This window comes from Polistes dominula, unplaced genomic scaffold (assembly GCF_049000335.1).
Source record: "Polistes dominula isolate Pdom_NZ unplaced genomic scaffold, Pdom_raw_medaka contig_16, whole genome shotgun sequence".
Classification (NCBI taxonomy): domain Eukaryota; kingdom Metazoa; phylum Arthropoda; class Insecta; order Hymenoptera; family Vespidae; genus Polistes; species Polistes dominula.
The window spans coordinates 774321-796189 of record NW_028301040.1 but is presented as its reverse complement, the minus strand read 5'-3'; the positions used below and the strand labels follow the sequence as shown (position 1 = coordinate 796189).

The 21869-nt window shown below is 23.6% G+C and overlaps 1 protein-coding gene across 5 annotated transcripts in view; it reads left to right on the top strand.

Annotated features, from left to right (window-relative positions):
* LOC107067214 (cell growth regulator with RING finger domain protein 1) overlaps positions 1-19910 on the top strand; it is a 33205-nt gene extending 13295 nt beyond the window's left edge. For 3 of the 5 annotated variants that reach the window (XM_089174578.1, XM_089174577.1, XM_015322521.2), the window contains 4 exons: positions 13653-13824; positions 16148-16289; positions 16876-16983; positions 17840-19910. In XM_089174578.1, the coding sequence (XP_089030704.1) occupies positions 13653-13824; positions 16148-16289; positions 16876-16983; positions 17840-18295 (878 nt within the window). In that variant the 3' untranslated portion in view covers positions 18296-19910. Of the gene's footprint in view, positions 1-11924; positions 12031-13652; positions 13825-16147; positions 16290-16875; positions 16984-17839 lie in introns of all 5 variants that reach the window. The other 2 variants (XM_089174579.1, XM_015322523.2) reach the window with 2 other exon arrangements.
* Positions 19911-21869: the final 1959 nt, after the last annotated feature.

The following is a 21869-nucleotide window of genomic DNA, read 5'->3' as shown; positions in this document are numbered from 1 at the left end:
TAGTATAGTATCTTACTTCCTAATACCAAATAGTATTAAAGTATATTGTATATACACTACTATAATACTATTAACTATTATTAAAAAATAAAATTGACCCTTTAATAAGTTAAAATTATATAATATTACCTTATATAATATATATATTATCTTATATATATTATATTATTATCTTATACACACAATATTATATAAATATTATCTAGCATATTGTACATATACTATTTAAGGATAAATTTAATTATATTTATTATTATTTATATATATATAATAGAAAATAATTTTTTTTTTTCTATACAAAAACTAAACGAGATTAATAAAAAGAAGAACAAAAAAAATAGAAAATGTTTATATATGTAATGCAATAATAATAATATCGCGTTTATTTATAAATCAATGAATTTTCATTTACATTAATTCAAGGATAGTTAAGAGTGCACTGTTTACTTAAGAAAAGTAAAAAAGACAGTAAAAAAAAAAAAAAACGGAAAAAAAAGAAAAAAGAAACATTATTAATCGTTCATTTCCGTTATTAAATGATGACACATGATATAACAAATATTATACTCATTGTAACTAATTACATGCATTCATTTATTCACCGTTTCGTTGTCGTCACTACTTTTTTTTTCTTTTTTTTTGCTTCCGCATAAGAAAATGTGTATTATGTAAAGTAGTAACAGGAAGATTTTTTATTAATCATTGTCCCGATCACTAGATCATTTGTTTTAATGAATATTAAATTCAACAAACTCATATGTGTTGTGTTGGTGAATATTTATATTACGTAATTATTAATCAACAATATTGTGTTCTCAATCCTCTTTTATTTCCTTTTTTGTTTTTTATTTATTCGTTTGTGGTTTTTTGTCCCGTCGTGTGTTATTATTTTATAATTTATTCATGTTTTCTTTCTTTTTATTAATTACGTTTGAATATAAGATAAAGATATGACAGATAATAAAATAACGAAGATGATATAAATTAAAATAATATACGAGAAGAATGATCTTTATCTTACAATTAATTGTTTTTTTCTTTTTCTTTTTTTACATACTTGAATTCAATATCAATGACTTTTTTTCGTTGCTGTAACTCACAATCAGTCCGATACCACACGTCTTTAAGTCAACGAATTACCTTATACCGCCTTATTACGATTATAAATTGAGATATAAACTATCCTATCTTTCAAGTTGGATGGAATTGCACACAGTGTGCAAAATTTTATTAAAATTAGTTCAGTAGTTTAGGAGTCCATTGCGGACAAACAACGTGACACGTAATTTATATATATTTAGAAGATAAGATAAAATGTTATTATTATTATAATATACAATATATATAAATATTAACATAAATATAATTATATTAATACATAATATATATTATTATTATTATTATTATTAATATATATATATATATATATATATATATAAAATTGTAGCGAAACGAATAAAAAAAGAAAAGAAAAAACAAGTATAGTTTTGTACATATATAGGGAATAATTAATTTCATTTAATTAAGCTAATTAAAATGTATTTCGTCGAATAAACAATTTAGGGGAAAAAAATAAAAAACTAAAGATATATATATATATATATAAAAAGAATAAGAGAGAAAGAGAGACAAATATCTAGGCATATAATATAACAATTGGTATATATCTTTGACATTTGATATGATTTTAATTGGTACGTATTTTTTCTTCGAATTAAATTTCACTTTTAATTTAATTAAATTAATGAAATATTTTTCCTGTTTTTTTTCTTGTTTTTTTTTCTTTTTTGTATTTTTTTTTATATCTCCAATTAAAAGTCAAAAGAAAAGAGTAATATATATATGTTTTGTTTTAACGTTGATGAATGATTATATTTCTTGTTAATTAGAAAAGTGTTGTAAACAGGTGTCAAAGAACATACGTGATCATAATAATTATTTCAACTTTGTTTTGTAATCTTGTAAAGCTTATTATCGTAGACTTTTATGTTCATATTTCTGTTTTTTTTTTTTTTTTTACTTTTATCTATCTACAATTAATAATTCGAATAGGTGACTCTTGGCAGCAATGCTCGATAAATTTTAATTTTTGTAAACATTAAATTTTGTTCAATGCACATCGTAAAAACTAATGATAAAAAAAGTGTTCTTCAGTTTTTAAATACTTTAAAATGATAAATATTATTTATTGTTAAATATTTGAACTTTAGAATTATTATAATTAAAATCTATTAACAAAAGTATGATTGTGAAAAAGATTGGACTACACGTGTTTTCGTTTGTCTTTATTTTTTTTCGTTACATAATTTTGCAGTTGAAATAAAAAGTCATTTATTTAAACAATACTAACTTGTTACATTGACATAAATCATTGTCAAAATTGTTAAATTTTCAAGATATGACATTGCACATTAAAAAACAAAAAACACAACCACAGACATCTGTGTTTAACGTGTATTTTCGTAATCGTTTCATTCTAATGGCACAATATATATAATTATAATGAATATAAATTTTCCTAATAATAATAATAATAATAAAAATAATAATAATGGTATATAACGCTGTTAAAAGATCAACATTTTTATGGCTAATAAATTATATGAATAATAAACGACACGACACAATGTATTCGAATTACATAGATAATTTCTTGCACGATTTCTAAACTTATTTTTATTTATTTATTTATTATTTTTTTTTTTTTTAAATCAATCCGAACGTTTTGTCAAACTCAAATGTTTATACTGTTATTCATTTTCTGTATCTACTTTTTTTAATTGCCATAAAAATATCTATTTTATTTGTAGTCAATCCGAACTTTTTGTTAAACTTAAATGTGTATTGTTTGACATTTCATTAATAATAATATTATCAATAATATTATTGACAAAAATATAATAATAAATTGATAATAACTATTCACAATTTTCTATGTCTACTTTTCTTTTTTATTTCAATAATTATTTCTACTTTATTTAAACTCAATCCGAACTTTTGGTTCAACTCAAACGTTTCTAATAATATTATCAATTTTTTCATATCAACCTTTTTTTTTTTTTTAATTTTTATTTTCACCAAAGTTCATCGATTTGAATACATAAGTTAGTAGTAGTAGTAGTAGTAGTAGTAGTATTTGGTTGTGTGGTGAATTGCATTGAGAAAAATTATGTAATACGGACACGTTCTTCACCACTTATGCATAATTCGCGAACGATGAACGAAGATAAAAAAAAAAAAAAATGCGCGAGCATACGAGAAAAAGAGAGACAGACAGACAGAAAGAAAAGAAAAGAAAAGAAAAGGAAAGAAAAGAAAAGAAAAAAAAAGATAAAAATCTATTCGTTTAAAAGAACCGAACATTGACACACAAAATAACTCGCAGCTCGAGGTCGAACCTTCGAGTTGAGGAGATTACTTTTCCACTTCGATCGCGAACGAGAATGAACGAATGATGAACGAATGAACGAAAGCAAGTATAAGTAACGCGACATAACCTTATTTTCATCTCCATCCAAAGAGACATCAAACGATTTCGACATCCTTTGTAAGTGTCAAGGCTGACTGGAGGAATCATCGTCATAGTTGTGTTATAATAGAAGCCACAGATTAATTTGTTTTCTTTTTCTCTCTCTCCCTTTCCTTTTATTTCATTTATTTTTGTCTACTATTTTTTTTCTCTTTTTTTTTTCTGATTCCAATATGGCGACCACCACCACCATCACCACGTGTGTCAAATTTTGTATACATATAATTATGTAATAATTACTTAACACATATATTAACAAGTTGGTACACAAATATTCGCATAATTTTCAATCTTTTTAGAAGATTTTTTTTTATCAAAGCATTTTTCTTTGATCTTTTTGAAAGATGGAGTTAAAGAAAAGAGGGGAGGGGGACAGTAAATTAAAATATTCCCTAGTAGGACAAAATATTGTAAAATATTGAATAGTTGTGTATTTAATATTAAAAAAAAAAAAGATTCACACAATATCTTTTAAATATTATTAAAATTTATGAAATTTTGATTAATATTCGAAAATTTAATAATTACACATGTTAATCAACATTTTTCAATATTTTGTTGATTTATTTAATCATTACAAAAATTTATTTAATAATCATTTTACATTTGTGTAAAATAAAAAATTTAAATTTTTATATCATACAAAATTATTTTCAATTATTTCCTTTTGTTTTTTTGTTTCTCTTAACAATTTACTTTTAACGACTTACGGTAGACTTTTATACTTTAGACCTCGGAGGTATATTAAAAAAAAAAAAAAAAAAAACAAAGAAAAAGATTATATTAACAGAATCGTAAAAAGATTTGAAGAAGATTGTATTAAAAAAAAAAAAATCATCTTTACCAACTGAAATATAATAATATTGTTTGTTCGGCAATGTAAAAGATGATTTTTAACGTAACTAATAAAAAAAAACGTAGTAGTAGTGTCCAATGAATACATACAAATGTAAATTGTATTTATTAAAGTAAAAAGTAAATATTACAATATAAATTAATATAATAATTATATGCAAAAACACGTTCTTCTTCTCTCTATTGAAAATATTAATTACGTGTTAATAAATAAAAAAAAAAAAATAAAAAAAATAAAAATGAAACGATACGTGACCAAATTGTCTTTTTCAATTCAATCTACTGATTGAAAATTTTCCTAAGTCTCTTTTTTTTTTATATATATATACGTTTACACGTAAGAAGATAATTTTTTTTTTTTATTGTATTCCATGATAAAAGAGAGAGAGAGAGAGAGAGAAAGAAGAAGAAAAAAAAAAAAGTAAATGGTAATAGTCACAGTGTTTGCGTGAAAAAAACATATAATTCAAAAGAAATCTGTCGACACAAATTACAACAAGATACATAATTATAGTATAAACGTTTGAACTAAAAAGAACAAAAAGAAAGAAAGAAAAAAAGAAAAACAAATAAACTATTATACAGACGAATGAAACAACTCTATGAAACAAACGAAAAAAAAAAAAAGATCTATTTAAATGATTTGTTGATGAATTGTCAAGAAAAAGAGATGCATATTCCTGTATTATTAAAATTAATGAGGATCAAAATATGTTTAATACGAACGAAATACGTGTGTAATATGAATTAAATATCGTACGATTATTTAAAAAAAAAAAAAACAAACAAACAAACAAATAAAGAGAGAAAGAGAGAAAGTGGGAAAGAGAAAGAAAAAGAGAACAAGACAAACAAATATGAACGAAAGTTTTCCAATTTATATATATAAAATATATAAAATATATTTCTTTCAAGATGAAATGAAATTCCTCGAGGTTGCCTACGTGACTGAATAGCCGTAGAGAACGTTCAAGGTCGTCGCGAAAGAGATACCAACCTCGCTATTTCCATTTATATAGATCATGTGATATATGTATAACTAGAAATAAATACGTCAACGTGATTTTCTCGTGAAAAATCAAACGAATATTGATTATCCCTCCTCCCTCTTTTTCTTCTTTCTCATTCTCTCTCTCTCTCTCTCTCTCTCTCTCTCTCTCTTTTTCTATATTCTTTTTAATAAATTTTCTTTCGCGTTTTTTACTGTTTGTTATTTCTCTTCTATAAAATTGAAACGCTATTATTTAAGGTTATATTTGTAGTTTAATGAGTGTCATATTTGTTTGACGCCATCTTGATATAATATTGTCAGGGTATCATTTTGAAGTCGTCGCAAAAGAAAAAGATTTAGGAAGAGAAATAAAATTTACTAACTTAAAAACTTAATAAACATCAAAATTTCTATTACATTTGTTATATTTGTAGCTTAATGAGCGCCATATTTGTTTGACGCCATCTTGATGTACAATAATATATTGTCAGGATATCATTTCGAAATCGTCGTAAAAAAAAAGATGGAGTAAACAAAATAAAACTCTTATTAACTTAAAAACAATAAAAAAATCAAAATTTCTATTACATTTGTTATATTTGTAGCTTAATGAGCGCCATATTTGTTTGACGCCATCTTAATATAATATTGTCAGGAGTATCATTTCGAAATCGTCGTAAAGAAAAAAGATGGAGTAAAAAAAAAAATAAAACTCTTACTAACTTAAAAAAACTTAACAAAAATCAAAATTGAATAATTTTCTTCGTTTCTTCTTCTTTTTCTTCTTCATCTTCTTCTTCTTCATATCGATTTATTTGTTTTCAATTCGATTGAGAAACACTGTACAATATTATGTATATATCTCTTATGATACGTGCATGTGGTGGCCTTACGTATGTATGAATCATTTAACTCACGTTAGCTAGACTAGCGCCAGAGGATCGAATTTTGAAGTATCTTTTTTTTTTAACCTTAACTTCTTTTTTCTTTTTCTTTTCGTCTCTATCGGCAGTGTTATTTACAATTCATTTTAACGCACATCGTTTTTTACGGTACATTTTAAGTTTAATTTATTTGAACGATCTTTTTCTTTTTTTCTTTTCTTTTCTTTTTTTTCTTTTTAACTGATATTTTTTTTTTTTTATTTCTATTTTTTAGTTTTTTTTTCATTCATTTTTTGTATCTCTCTTTCTCTCTCTCTCTCTCTCTCTCTCTCTCTTTCTCTCTATTTTTATTTTGTGTTTTATTATAAATGTGTGTGTGTGTATATATATATATATATGTATATTACCTTGTTTCTTCTCGGACAAATAAAAGAAGTTGAGACCTCCTTTCAGAAAATCTTATAGCGAAACTGGCACTCCCAGTGTAACATATATACAAGGTGGCTCGATTTAAATGATAAATTCAAACACATCTCTGAAATTTTTTTATTCCTTTGTTTTTTTGTTTTTTTTTTCAAATAATAATCAATATTTGAAATCAAATTGAAAGTTGTATAGAATATATTTATTAAATAGAGGGACTATTAAAATAAGTCATTTGCTGTATAATTTTTTTTTAATCGAAATTTTATCGAATTACAAAACCTTACAAATATCATTGCAAATTATATCAGATATAATTGATACTTCAACGATCAATTTTTTATCTTCTTATATTTTTTTTCTTTTTAAATGTATCTCTTTTTTCCAAAAAATTGTATATAAGTTGTAATAATGTATATTTTTGTATTTCTATTATAATTAGGACACTTTATACATTTGCTGCATACCTATATATATATATATATATATGCATTATATATTCTTCGTCGACAAAAGCTTGAGAATGAATTGTAACTACAAAGTGCATTCATTTTTTTGATAAGAGTGAAAACGTGAAAAACAAAAGATTTTGTAAGAGACATTATAAGCTGTAAATATTATCATTTCTAATATCATCCTTAATAGTCCTGACAATTTCTTCCTTTTTTTAATGATAAGTTGCACAATATCATCGTATGCTTAATATTTGTAATGTTATTTTACTTATAACTAATTATTGAAAAGAGTATTAATGTCTTTTTAATATTAAATAAATATGTATTCAATAATATTTGTCAATATTTTGTGCTACTAAGTTATTATTTAAAAAAAAAAAAAAAAAAAACCAGAAGAAACTTTTAGAACAACCACCAATATTTGTGACCATAATTATAAAAAGTGATCTAAGTTCATGTATCTCTTGTTTCGAGATATTTCAAGATAAGATTTATACTTGAACACTAAATGAATTCTATTTAATATCAAAATAACAAATATATTATCTTTAACGATTTATTTGTCATAATATCGTTTTCAAATTACATTTGAATTTATTTAATTTCAAAAGTGTAATGTCATGTGAAACAACGGATAAACTCATTTTTCTATTAATTTTCACTTAGACCATTTTTATAATTATGAGCACATTTGTGAATAAAAACACATTCTTCATGTTTAAATAGACCTATTGCTATATATATAACAGTAAATATTAAATTAGTATGATTTTTGTATTGGTTATCTTGGAATATTATACTTTTAAATACAGTTAACATTCTAAATGGAAAAAGAATAAGAAAGAGAGAGAGAGAGAGAGAGAGAGAGAGATAACAGTTAACTTTCCAAGCCAAGAAAATACAGTTATCTATTGGCAAGTGAATCTTAAGAAAATACCTAAAGGAAAATATCAAAATAACGCGTTTACACGTTATAGAATAATAATAATAATAATAATAATAATAATAGAAAGTTACAACAGATAACAATTGATTTAAATAGAAAAAAAAAGAAGAAGAAAAAAACAAACGATAGAATAAAAAGAAAAACGAATGATAAATAAATTAACATAATTAAAGATATATATATATATATATAGAGAGGGAGAGAGAGAGATAAAAAGAACTTGTCGAGAAACTAAAAGCAACACTACTGAGTTCTTGATTATGTAACGACATTTAATAATAATCAACCGTTAGGTATACATTCGTTACGTTTTATAGTATACTATAGTACAGAGTAAAAGGTAACTCATTGTCAGAAGTGAAAAAGGACTAGAGAAAGAAAGAGATAACTCGTAAAACATTAAGGATACTTTTATTCGACTCGTTTCTTATATATATATATATATATACATATTGCGTTGACTCGTTTTCTTGCGCTGAATTACGTCATCCACGGTCTACCAAACCTTATTAAATGATAATGTACACATATATATATATATATATATATATATATATATATATATATATATATATATATATATATATATTCATTGCTACCATAAATTTCTTTCATTTTCTCGTCACCATAGAACCGAGACACCATTGGATGACCTTGACGTTATTATAGCCATCATATCACCATCGAATATTTTTTCATGATAAAATATTTGACGGAAAATTTAAACCATATCTTAAATTCGAATTGTTTTTTTGTTTTATGGTTTTTTTTTTTTTATAAAATAGTAATCATTATTAAATATTTATACTAACATAATGGCATATATTATTTTTTTTTTTCACGATTTTTGATTAAAATATTACAATTCGAATATATATAATAATACTAATATAATAATATATATATATATTATATTAGTTATTATATTAGAATTAAGTATATTGTCAAGGGGAACGAACATGTAGGGGGGGGGGCCTATGTAGGGTATACCTGGAAATATAAATAAATAAAAAAAAATATATTAATTATTATATTATAATTATATATAGTAGAATATTAATATTATATATTATACTCTAATATAATACTATATTATTATAATTGTTATATTTATACCATACCTTCTATTTAAACCCAGCACCATTTTGGAAGGTTTTTCAATTATTATTTCTAGAAAACACTGGACCCATAGACCCCCACCCATAAGAGATTGTTCTCCTTACCTCTCAACCTCCATAATGTTAATACAAAAATCATGAATATGTATATGATTAACTAAAAAAAAAAAAACAATGAACCTAATTTATTATTAAGGTTATAATTATTATTTTGTTATATTTCGTTATATTTGTGTTTTCCTTTTAAATTCAAATTCAATGCTTTAGAATAAATTCAATTATCCTGTAAGTAGAAGCTACGTTCGTTAAGTTCGTGCTTAACTTATATATATATATATATATATATATATATATATGTATTAAACATACTCACTCTGATAAATATAATGAATACTCTGAATCACACAAAATACTTTTTTTAATATGTAAATATATATATTATTATTCATAATAATAATAATTAATATCGATGCCTCGTAATATAAATCACATTCATTTGATTATTTTACTGTCTTCTTTTATCTTCTTTAATTTACATATAATAGGGAATAATGTTTAAACAAGTATGTTAAGAGAAAATATTACCAACGTATCAATTAATTCAGTTAATTTTTAATGTGCAAATTTTTATGTTTTTTTTTTTTTGTATTAAGAAAGTTCATGAATTAATCTGTGCATTTTGATTGAAATAAGGAAAATGTAAAAAAATGATATCTTAATGTAAATTCAAAGTTTTCCTTTCTCTTTTGTTTCACTCTTTCTCTTTATACTTATACATAGTCTCTCTATGAATCATTTAAAATTGAGTTATGCCGATTTTGATGAATTCATCAATAAACCACATGAGTAATGTTATTATTTTGAATAATCTGCTTTGTTATTATCAATAAGAATTATTCATTATTTGTGTTACTTTATCGAATCATTTATAATTACGTGCTGCTGTTAATTAGAAAAAAAAAATATAAATGAAAATGATCACGTTAATTAATTCTCCTTTTTTTTTTTTTTTATTTGTTATTATAAAAAAATCTTGAAATTCTTGTTAAGAAATATCAACGTGTATGAAGAAACATATATTTAATAATACTAAGAAAAAAAAATATATATATATAATAAGAGGAAAGAAAGAGAGAGAGACAAACAAATGATTAGAATTTCAAACTGTAAAAGTAACTGTTTATAATTGTATATAGAAAAAAAAAAAAAAAAAAAGAAAAAACAAACTATATTAATTATTTATATTGTAAATTATTGCAAGAAATGTGAATATGATCACAATGATGTTGATGATAATGATGATAATGATGATGATGAATACGACGAAGAAGAAAATGTTTAAAATTATAAATAATTTTTTCTTTTTTTTCTTTCTACTTCTTCTTCTTTTTTATTTATTCATTTTCTTTTGATTATTATTTTATTATTTATTATATATAGAATTTTTTCGTTGGTCACGTGTTAAAAGAAATAATCAACATTCGAGATCGGTATTAACAAATTTTTATATGAAGTAACATGATAATTAATTAATTAATGCAATGCAATTATAATCAATAAGGAAATTGTTTATTCAAATAGGATTTGTTTTTTTTTTTTCCTTTTAACGTTGATTATTTATTTATTCATTAGGTATTATTAGAGAAAAAAAATAAAAAGAGAAAGAAATAGAGAGAAAGAAAAAATTCAATGAACGATCTACTCTATGATATAATATACCAAGATTATTGATTATCTAATTTGTAATAGATAATTATGTAATAGATAATTATGTAATGTTAAAACGAACATTTAAAACACAAGGAAAATATTCTAATTGAGTATCAAGTCTTTCTTGATTTTTAAAGCTAGGAAAAATAAAAATAAGATCAAACTTGTTCATTGGTTTCTTTTTTTTATTATTTATTTATTTTTTTTTTCTTTTTTTGATGCAAAATAATTCAAAAGTTTCTAAATTGTACGATCAGATTGAAATAAAGTATAGATGAACAATTTATCTTGAGAAAAATCGAATTATATTTCGTTATATAAAATTCAAAAAAAAAAAAAATAAAAAATAAAAAAAAAAGTTAAAGAGAAAAAAAAGAAAGAAAAAAAAAACAGGCTACTTACGTGTAAATTAATTGCAACGATTAATTTTTATTTTAATGACGTAGGTTGTTCCTAAAAAAAAAAAAAGAAAAGAAAAAAAAACAAGAGAAAAACGTTAAGAAGGAAAAACAAAAATCAAATGATAAGTTTAGATTAATTTAAAAACAATTTTCTTAATTTTTTCATACATTGTAATGTGATTGCTGGAAAATAAAAATCAAACGACGATAAAAGTTTCGATTAATTTAAAATAATTATAAGATCAAAAGATTGTAACGTATCCGGGTATATAAAAAAGAAAAAAAAGAAAAAACAATAATTATAAGAAAAAACTGAACGCATCGGTTGGAAAAATGTTAAATGTGTACCTAACGTGCAATGAAAAATCGTGTTGTTGTTGTTTGTTTGTTTTTTTTTTTTTTTTTAATAACAACACGTGTGTTTAATCAAAAAAAAAAAATCATAATAATTATACACGACGAGGCATCGATAAAAAAAAAAAAAAAAAAGAAAAATGATGAGAAAGATGATGAGAGATGAAAAAACGTTTAGAAGTCCTTTCCCATGTGATTAGTGAGTATATTATAAGCGAATGGTAGCTTCTACTCACGTGTGATTGTATTTCTTTAAAGGCACTTGGATAATGAAGATAAAAGGAATGCATATAAAAGAAGACGGATTAAATCCAAGACTATGTGGAATACTAAAGAAAACATCGATTGACAATGCCACGAAGGGGTACGTAAAAATGAACAATCAAAACAACCAACCAAATCAACAACAACAACAACTACCAACAACAACAAAAACAAAAATAAAAATAAAAACCAAAATGTTTTTATATTATTGCGTTGATAATACGCGATATTTAATCATCTGTGATATATGTTATATATGTTTTAAATAATATAATAATGTCGTATCCATTGTGGCTTATTTATAACTCGTATATTTATTATTAAAAATATATATATATATATATTTTTTATATATATTTTATGTTAATTATTGGCAAGTATTTTATAAAATCGATTTTAAAGTGCCTTTTTATATTTTTTGTATTTTGTATTTTTTTTTTTGTATTTTTTTGTATTTTTGCATTTGCAAGGATAACAATTTGTTTTTTTTTTATTTTTTCTTATTTTTATAATATTTATTACATTTTCAGAATATTTTATTATTTGCATATATTTTTATATATACTTATATGTAATAAATTTATTATATATAATATTTATATATATTATAATAATAATAATATATAATAATATGTATATTATAATTTATATATTATATATAATAATATATATATTAATATTTATATGTTAGAATAATTATATATATAATATATAATTTTATATATTTATATATTATAATATTTATATAGAATAATATATATTAATATTTATATATAAATGAACTTATATTTGTACATAATGTACTATCCTATGTATTTTTAAAAACAATTCTACACCTAATCTCGTAAAAGTGCTATTAAACATATTTATTATATCATTTGATCAGTATGATTTTCTAAACTTTTCATAATAAATAAAAATAATATTAATAAATAATATCATTCACCGTTTAACATAAGTTCAAATATAATCATTCGAAAAATTCGAATTCTCTTGAACCTATTTTAAGATCATTGTTTTTTTTTTTAGCAAACACCAACTTACATTGGAAAAAACAAAAATCTGTTCATTTTGTTCATGCTTATCATCGAGGTAAGGTAACAAAGATCAAAGTGAGAACTGTCACTCTTTTTCTAGAAAAAGAAAAAGAAAAAGAAAAAAAAAACAAACTTGACCTAGTTTTTAACCCTTTCACTACTACGGGTGACTATAGTCACCCGCCACAAAACGACACCCGCACACGACGGGTGACTATAGTCACCCGTCACACGATGCCACCTATACGCGACGGGTGACTATAGTCATAGACTATAGTCACATAATTATGAACAAAAATCATTTTGGTTCTAAAAGTAATGTCACAAAGTCGTTTTTGAGACAATAGGCTCCGAATGCTAAAGACTGCGCGCGCTTAATGTTCCCACTTTCGGTACGGCGCTCCGTTCTAGACGAGGTACTTCGCGGCGAGGCCCACCGTAGCGAAAGGGTTAATTATTCTCGACTTAAAAAAAAGAGAAACAACATAAAAAGTAGATGAAGAAAAAGTAAAAGTAAAAGTAGAAGAAGAAGAAGAAGAAAGGAAACTAGAAAGTAAAATAAAATGAGTGCAAATAAAAAAAAAAAAAAAAAATAAACAAAAAAGAAGAAGAAGATGAAGATGAAGAAGAAGAGAGGAATAAAGAAAAAAAAAAAAAGTAATGAAAAAAATTTACTCTGTTTCAGAAGTCGAGTGTGAAGTATCCAGTCAAGTTGAGTACTCACTACAAGCAATGTGGGGTGTCAGCATAAGGGAACTTCACTTGGCCCTTTGGAAACCTTGGAGCAATCTCAGAGAAGCGTCCTTGAATGGTACGCTTCTTCAAAGCCACGCTCAATATCTAACACCACCACAAACGTATCCTTTTATATGCTAATCATTATTATTATTATTATTATTATTTATCAGTAATTTCATTTACATTTTTCTATCTCATATCACTACTTCGTTCTATTTTACATTCGTTTTTAAATGTTACCTTGAATTTAATGATTTATATATTTGTTTTTAATTATTATTATTATTATTATTATTAAATTATAATTATTATCATTTATCAGTAATGTCATTTATACATTTTTTATTTTATATATTAGATTATGTTCATTTTTACATGCGTTTTCTTTAAATGTTAATCTTGTGATTGTAAGTGATGACTTTTTTTTGGTGTTCTTTTCTTTGTTTTTCAATAATTATTATTTTTATTATTATTATTATTATTATTATTATTAATAAAAATCATTTAGAGATTGTATATTATTTACGTTAGTTCAATTAGATTTCGTTTAAAAAATGTTACGTTAATTTGTTGTTTCTTAGCACGAAACACAAAATTCTATTCGTAAAATCCGTGTAAAATTTTGTGTAAATGCTTCGAGCAAATGATTTACCATTAATAAGTGTTCTTTTTTTTTCTTCTTCTTCTTCTTCTTCTTCTTCTTCTTCTTCTTCTTCTTATACAAAAGATATACATGTATACTCACAAAGAGAGAAAAAGAAAGAAAAATAAATATTTGAGATTAATTTAAGCACTTTTAATTGCTTGATCAAATAACTTTTATTCATATGATGATATATTCTTAAATAATATGAAAATTTTAAACATTTTTCAAAAGTAAATGTTAAAACACACACACACACACACATACATATATATATATTTTTTTTTTCTAATAAAATTTGTCAATGCTTGTCTCCTGAAACTTCTTTTAATTGATTTTATAGACAAGTTCTTTTTTTTTTTTTTTTCCTTTGATCTGTTCATACATCACAGAGAGATATAAGCTTTTTTTTTTCTTTTTTATTAGCTTTAAAAGAAAAAATAAAGAAATAAAACGATAGAAACTGTTTGTTCAGGCAAAGTAAAAGTTAGCAGCAGAAGGCATCAGAAGAAGAAGAAGATTCACGAATAAACAACGTTTGGGTTTGGTTATTTTTAACCATATTTTTCACGGCCATCAGAGGACGAGGATAGTTCGAAAACAAATCACACGAGGAGAGACATTTAAATGCTAAACGTTTTGAATCATTATTAAAGGAATTTTTGTTTTGTTCTGTTTTTTTTTTTTATTTTTTGTTTTTTAATTATTTTGTTTACTTCACTTTTTTTTTGTCTTTCTTCTTCTTCTTCTTCTTCTTCTTTTTTTTTTCATTTATCTCGTCGTCTCGTTATTTTTGTATTATCTCACGAAAGTAAAATTTCAATAACATTTATACGTTTTTTATATACCGTGGTAATTTTGAATTATGGATTAACCTTTGCTTTAACACACACTTCGTCCAAAGGAAGAACCCCCTTAGACCATTTTTTGCAACTTGAGTCATTTTTCTCAATTGTTCAACTTTGGTCATTTTTTTTTTAAAACATATTTAAATTTAATTTAAAACTATACAACTTATATAATCATTTTAAGTAAGTATTAAAGAAGTGTCAAAAAAAATGTTGAAGTAAATTTATTCAATAGTTTTTTTTTTATAACAATTGTTCTCACCCGGGTCCAAAAGACCCGAGTTTGGTAAACGTGTTACTCCAAGAAGGTTGATAAACAAAGGTTAATTTCTTGAATTAATGTCAAATTTCACATTCGTCGTTTATATTTTTAAACAAATGCTAATTGTAATGTTCAACGAAATATGCTTTTAAACTAAACTTATAAAAATGTCACGGTTTAACTTTGCTATTAAATTCCAATAAGCGTACGAATATAATTGAATTGTTTTTTTAACGTGACAAATTAAATGATAATCATAAAGAAATTTGAAAGAATTTCAATTGGATTAATAATTGAAATATTATTAAATAATTAATATTAAAATTATTATTTAATATTATTCTCAGGGACGGGAAACAGCAATGATGGGATTTGGTATTTGCAGCAATGAACTTTCGAGTTCCTAATGCCAGTTAACAATAATAATAATAATAATAATTAAATATAATTAAATAATATTTTATTTAATTTGTTTTTAATCGTACTGTGAAATAATACGAAGATTAAATTTTAATGAAAAATTTTTAGTTTACAAAAATAATTATATTTAAACGAGTGATTAAATTTAATCACTCAAACTACTACAATTAAAATATTAGTTTTAAACACACACACACACAAAATGAATGAAAATAGAAATTCATAAATAATAATAATAAACTAGAATTTTCTTGACCGATTAAATATAGTAGACAATCTCACGGAGAAGAAACATTGAGATTATCACTTCCGGCCCCAGAATTAGAACTGGGAACACCACCACGACTTTGTTATCCATTAGTGATCTTTCTAACACGTAAAGATAATGGTGATCCACATCCCGATGAAACTGTAAGTATGAATTATATTGAAATAATAAATTATACTTCTTTATACAACAAAAGTACATATGTACGTTTTTTTTTATTATATATTTATATTAAATTTAATATTAAGTGCACACGTATATTCAATATTTGTCAATATTTTCTGCTACTACAACAGTATATATGTATATATTTTTAAATATAACGATTAATAGTATTTTTCTTTTATTACATTACTGTATAAGTGTGTTATTTTCCACGTATTACGAAGTCCTTGACAAAATTCATAAGTCTACTTATTTTTTTGTTTTTTTTTTTGTTCAAGTTACATACCATAATTTTGTTTTTATTTTGTTTCTTCTTTTATTTTTTTTGTTCAAGTTACATACCATGATTTTTATTTTTTATTTTACTTATATCTTTTAACGATTGCATAAAAAGTAAAAAAAAGTCAAGGTTCTGTTTTTTCTTTCCTTTTTTTTTTTGTTTTGCCTATCATTATTTAATGTATGTAGATTAATAATTAAGTGTTGTGTAGGTTTGAATGCATGCATTTTTCTTTTCGTTTGTTTTATATTTTTTTTTTTTTTTTTAATCTATTTGTTACACAGGTTGCTTTGGTGAATGTCGTCCATATCAAGGATAACGTATGCACCTTACCAACCTCAATACTGGCACAATATTTAAAACAAGCTAATGGACAATTATCTTGCCTCAAGGTTAGTTGCCTTCGATTATTTGATTTTTATTAGGGTTTTCTTTTTTCTTTTTTTCTTTGTCGTCTGTGAATGTTATATTGAATTTTAAATGCAATTTATTATAACTTAGACGATTCAAACGATCGAGATTTTTCTCCTTGGGGTTTTTTTTTCTTTCCTACTTACTTACTTACTTACTTACCTTTCAATTTATAATTTAATCGGATATGTGATAATCGATTTGTATAAATCGATTTCCTTTCATTTTCTTTTCTTTTTTAAAAATTTTTCTAGAAATAACTCGAGAATAAAAACAAAAACAAAAATGAAACAATTATTTTTATATTAAATGTGTATTTATATTATATTATTATAATATTAAATTATTTTATATAATACATATTTTATAATGTGTGTTAATTAAATATTATATATATTTTTTTATAATTTAAATTACATATTAATATATTAATATATACATAATTATTTAAACATATATAAATATTTATATATTATTAAATTATATAAATTATTAATATTAATTAATTTAAAAATTTCTAAATAAATATATATTTAATTATAATATATATATATATATTACAATATTATATTATATTACAATAAAAGACCAAAATTGAGAAATGTGAAGATTCTTCAGATGATCTCTTGATATATATCTACTATCTATAATATTAATCCATAAAAATAAACCCAAATACTAAGTCTTTCATCATTCCATTTGATATGTGTCTACAAACAACCATATGAAGAATTCTAACATTAACCAATTTTTATCTTTCATCATTTATTTAAATATATATATTAGATCTTCTTGAGATTTGTTTAGACTCTTATAAATAATAATAAAACTTTGTAGCAACTCTATTTGGCAACCGGCAATTCAACAAATTACGACGAGGGTGAAGTGTCATCTGGATTGGGCCCAGCATTGGCATTAGCCGAGCCATGTAACAACAATGGAAGTTCTACCAGAGGTGCATTAGTAGCATCGGGTAACAGTGATTCAGAGGGTTCATTTTGGAACACAGCTGGTGAACAATTATGCGTTGTTTGTCAATATTTCCCATTGTCACGTGCATTGTTACCGTGCAGACATACATGCATATGTGCATCGTGTTTCTGTAAACTCGATCGTTGTCCTATGTGCCGTAGCCCGATAAAAAGTTATTTTTGTATTCGCGGAGAAGAATATATGCCAATTGAGAAGGACACTAATTCGTGTTGCAAACAAAGACAACAGAGTCATGGGCCAACTCATTGGTTACACGATTGGAACGACAGACTCACAGATTTTCTCGGATTTGCACGATAAATTATTATTTTTCACAACATTAACACCGCGAACCATTCACTTATTAATAATCATTATTAAAACCTTTCCTGACAACCAACATCCTTCTTCTCATACTACTACTATTACTACTACTACTACTACTACTACTCCATTTGTTCCTTTCATGTCCCATAACATCCATCTCTTAATCTTCCTACTACCATCACGTATATTATTCTCTTTCATTTCGAATTTTTTCGATCCAACCTTTTTTTTTTTTTTTAATTATTCTTAAATGATACTATATATATATATATATATATATATATATATATATCTTCTTATACTCGCACCAATTCGAATTAAGGATTAACTGACAAGACATGATATCCTAATGTCCCAAGGTCGCTCAAATTTATCATTCAGTGACTCCTCGGATATTTTACGTGATTACTTTTATATATATATTATGAACCGTATGAGAGTTCAAAGTTTATCTTGAAAACATAAAGAAGAAGATAAAAATGAACGAAACAAAAGAGAGAGAGAGAGAGAGAGAGAGAGAGAGAGAGAGAGAGAGAGGGGAAAGAAAATGCAATGTGTGGTTTAAGTCTTTTTTTTTATTTTTCTTTAAATTAATTAATTAATTAATTAATGATCGTTGATAGAGAGAATATATATAAATATTTTTCAAATGTGATTAAACTCGTGTGTGATTGACCGAAAAAAAAAAAAAAAAAAACAAGAGAAGAAAAGACGACGAGATAATAATTTTATATGTGTATACACAATTTAATGTGTGTTGTTGTTGGTGAAATAATTTAAAGAAGAAAAAAACAAACAAAGATAAAACAATGGATAGAGATAATAAATGAAGTCTCCTCTTATCTTGTAATATCTTTTAATAATAATAATAACGCGTTAATTATAAATTGCGTATATGAAATCTTTTGAAAAGGATTGGAACAATTTTAAAAACCCCTCCTTATATATACATCGTATACGTTTTATTTTATATTTTTATGTATAAAATAATACAATATATATATGTATATGCATACAGAAAATTATCTGTATACATATATTCAAATAAATCTGTAAAAAAAATACATCGATATATATGTATATATCTATATCTATATATATATATGCATATGTATATTTCTAACTTATCGATATAGAGAGAGGAGTTTTTAAATAATTCTAATTACAAATACAAAATCTAATAGAATTTTAAACGAAGATACTACAAGGTCATCAATCTCACGATCAAGAATTCGAATTATCATAAAATTCCTGATTAATAATTATTAACTTTTTCGTTTCGATGGTCGTATTATATATACGTTCCCGAAAAAATACGGGGATCAAATACGAAAAAAAAAAAAAAAAAAGCAAAAACAAAACGTTCCGTATCCAGCGATCGGAGAGAAGAGATTTTGTCTCTTAATCGATTAAAAAAAAAAAAAAAAAAAAAAAGCGCGTTTTGAGTTTATTTTAAAAACATGAAAGAGAAATAAACAAGTTTGTGATACAGTGATTGAAGATATAAAAATTAAAACAAAAAAACAAATAGAAACAACAAAACGACATGCAACACGGTACATGCAACATAATAATAATAATATTAAAAAAAAAAAAAAAAAAATAAGAATGATGAAGAAAAACATGAAAATATCATTTATTTTAGTATTCATAAACAAATTCCAACGTATTATTGTATAGTATTATTAATATTCGATATATCCTAAGAGAATAATAATAATAATAATAATTATTATTATTATTATTTACTGTTAATTATTAATTATTATTATTCCGCGTATAAACAGATAGATAATTATAATTATAATTATATATATATATAATATATATATATATATATTATATATTTTTTATTTGTAGAAAATATTATGAAATAACTATATTATAATAATTATGAGAACGGACAGCCACCAAGTAGTTTTAAATATTTCTTCTTTTTTTTTTTTTTTTTTTCTATCGGAGTTCGCAAAAAAAAAAAAAAAAGAAAAACATGCTATTGAATAATAAGATTATTTCGATATTCGTTTTTATGAATATATGAATATATGTTTGTGTTTTCTTTTCTTTTTTTTTTTTGTTTATTTTTTATTCCATATGTAAATATACGATTAATATAAATGAGAGTTGTTGAGAGAAAAAGAAAAAATAGAATATGATATTACATGTGAATGATTAAACCCTTAAACAGCAATGATTTTGAAGAAAAAAAAAAACGGCAAAAAAAAATCATTTTTTTTCTGTTTTTTTTTTCTTTTTTTTTTTTTTTTTTGGCATAAAGACATAGTTTTGAACATTGTTTTGAGAAATAAAAGAAAATACAGTGATAATGAATATTTTTATGTTAATTTTGGGATTTTGTTTGCACATTACAGAGAAGAGCTGAATATTGCGATGTTATACACGTACGTCGGCTTTTTAATCTTTCTTTTTGAATTACTATTTCGGAAAAAAAAAAAAAAGAAAAAACGATTCTATTTCTTTGCTTTCACATTCTTATGTTTCCATTTTCTATTATATTTAAGTATAAAAAATCCTAGAAATATAAAATAATTAGTTAATTAGTGTTATTTCGAGCGTGCTGCTTTTAAGGGGTTTAATCGACACATTATTGTTATTTAAAATTAAACAATATCATTACGAATTATTTCGCTCGGGACTAAAAAAAAAAAAAAAAAGAAAAAAAGAAATATTTTACATAGTAGAAGAAGAATAAGAAAAAAATATATATTTCAATTAATGATTGTCTTTTTGAAGATCAATTATAATAATAATAATCTTTTTGTATAAAATAAAACACACAAGGAGAAGAAGAAGAAGAAGAAGAAATATAAAAAGTAAGAAACATAAGATGTAAATATGAAAGAGAATATTAATTATTTAAAAATAAAGATAAAAGTATAAACAAAAAAAAATAATAAAAAATAAAATAAAATTAAAAAATAAACGAATATACAAATAAAATATAGAAACGTCCGGATAAAAAATGAAAAAAAAAACAAAAAAAACGTATTATGAAGAAAAAAAAAGAAGGAAAAAGAGAAAGAAAAAAGAAAAAAGAAAGAAGAAGAAGAAGAAGAAAAATTGTCTTCAACGAGATCCGCTACTATTTTTAATTCTTACAATTAACCACATATGAAAAAAAAAAGAAAAAAAGAAAAATGATAATATTTTTGCTTCGATGTGTCCATTAAAAAAAAAAAAAAAAAAGAAAGAAAAACAGGAAAATATACGACAGAGAGAAAGAAAGACAAAAAAAAAAAGAAAAAGAAAAAATAAGAGCACGCATTTTGTTAACAAATTCCTTTGTCATTATTGTTAATGTTCTGCCGTCCAGAAAAAAAAAAAAAAACAAAGAAAAAATGAAAAACAGCGATAGAGTTGAACATTTAAGAAATAAAATAAAACCTCAAATGAGAATAAAATAAAAATGGGAGGGAAAAAAGGTACTGAAGGTGGTTATTACAATAAAATAAGTGAAGGAAGATGGTGGGGTTGTGTTAAAGGAAAATGGTGGTGTTGAAAAAAAATGGTGGTGTTGAAGGAAACAAAATATACAGAATTGGGTCAT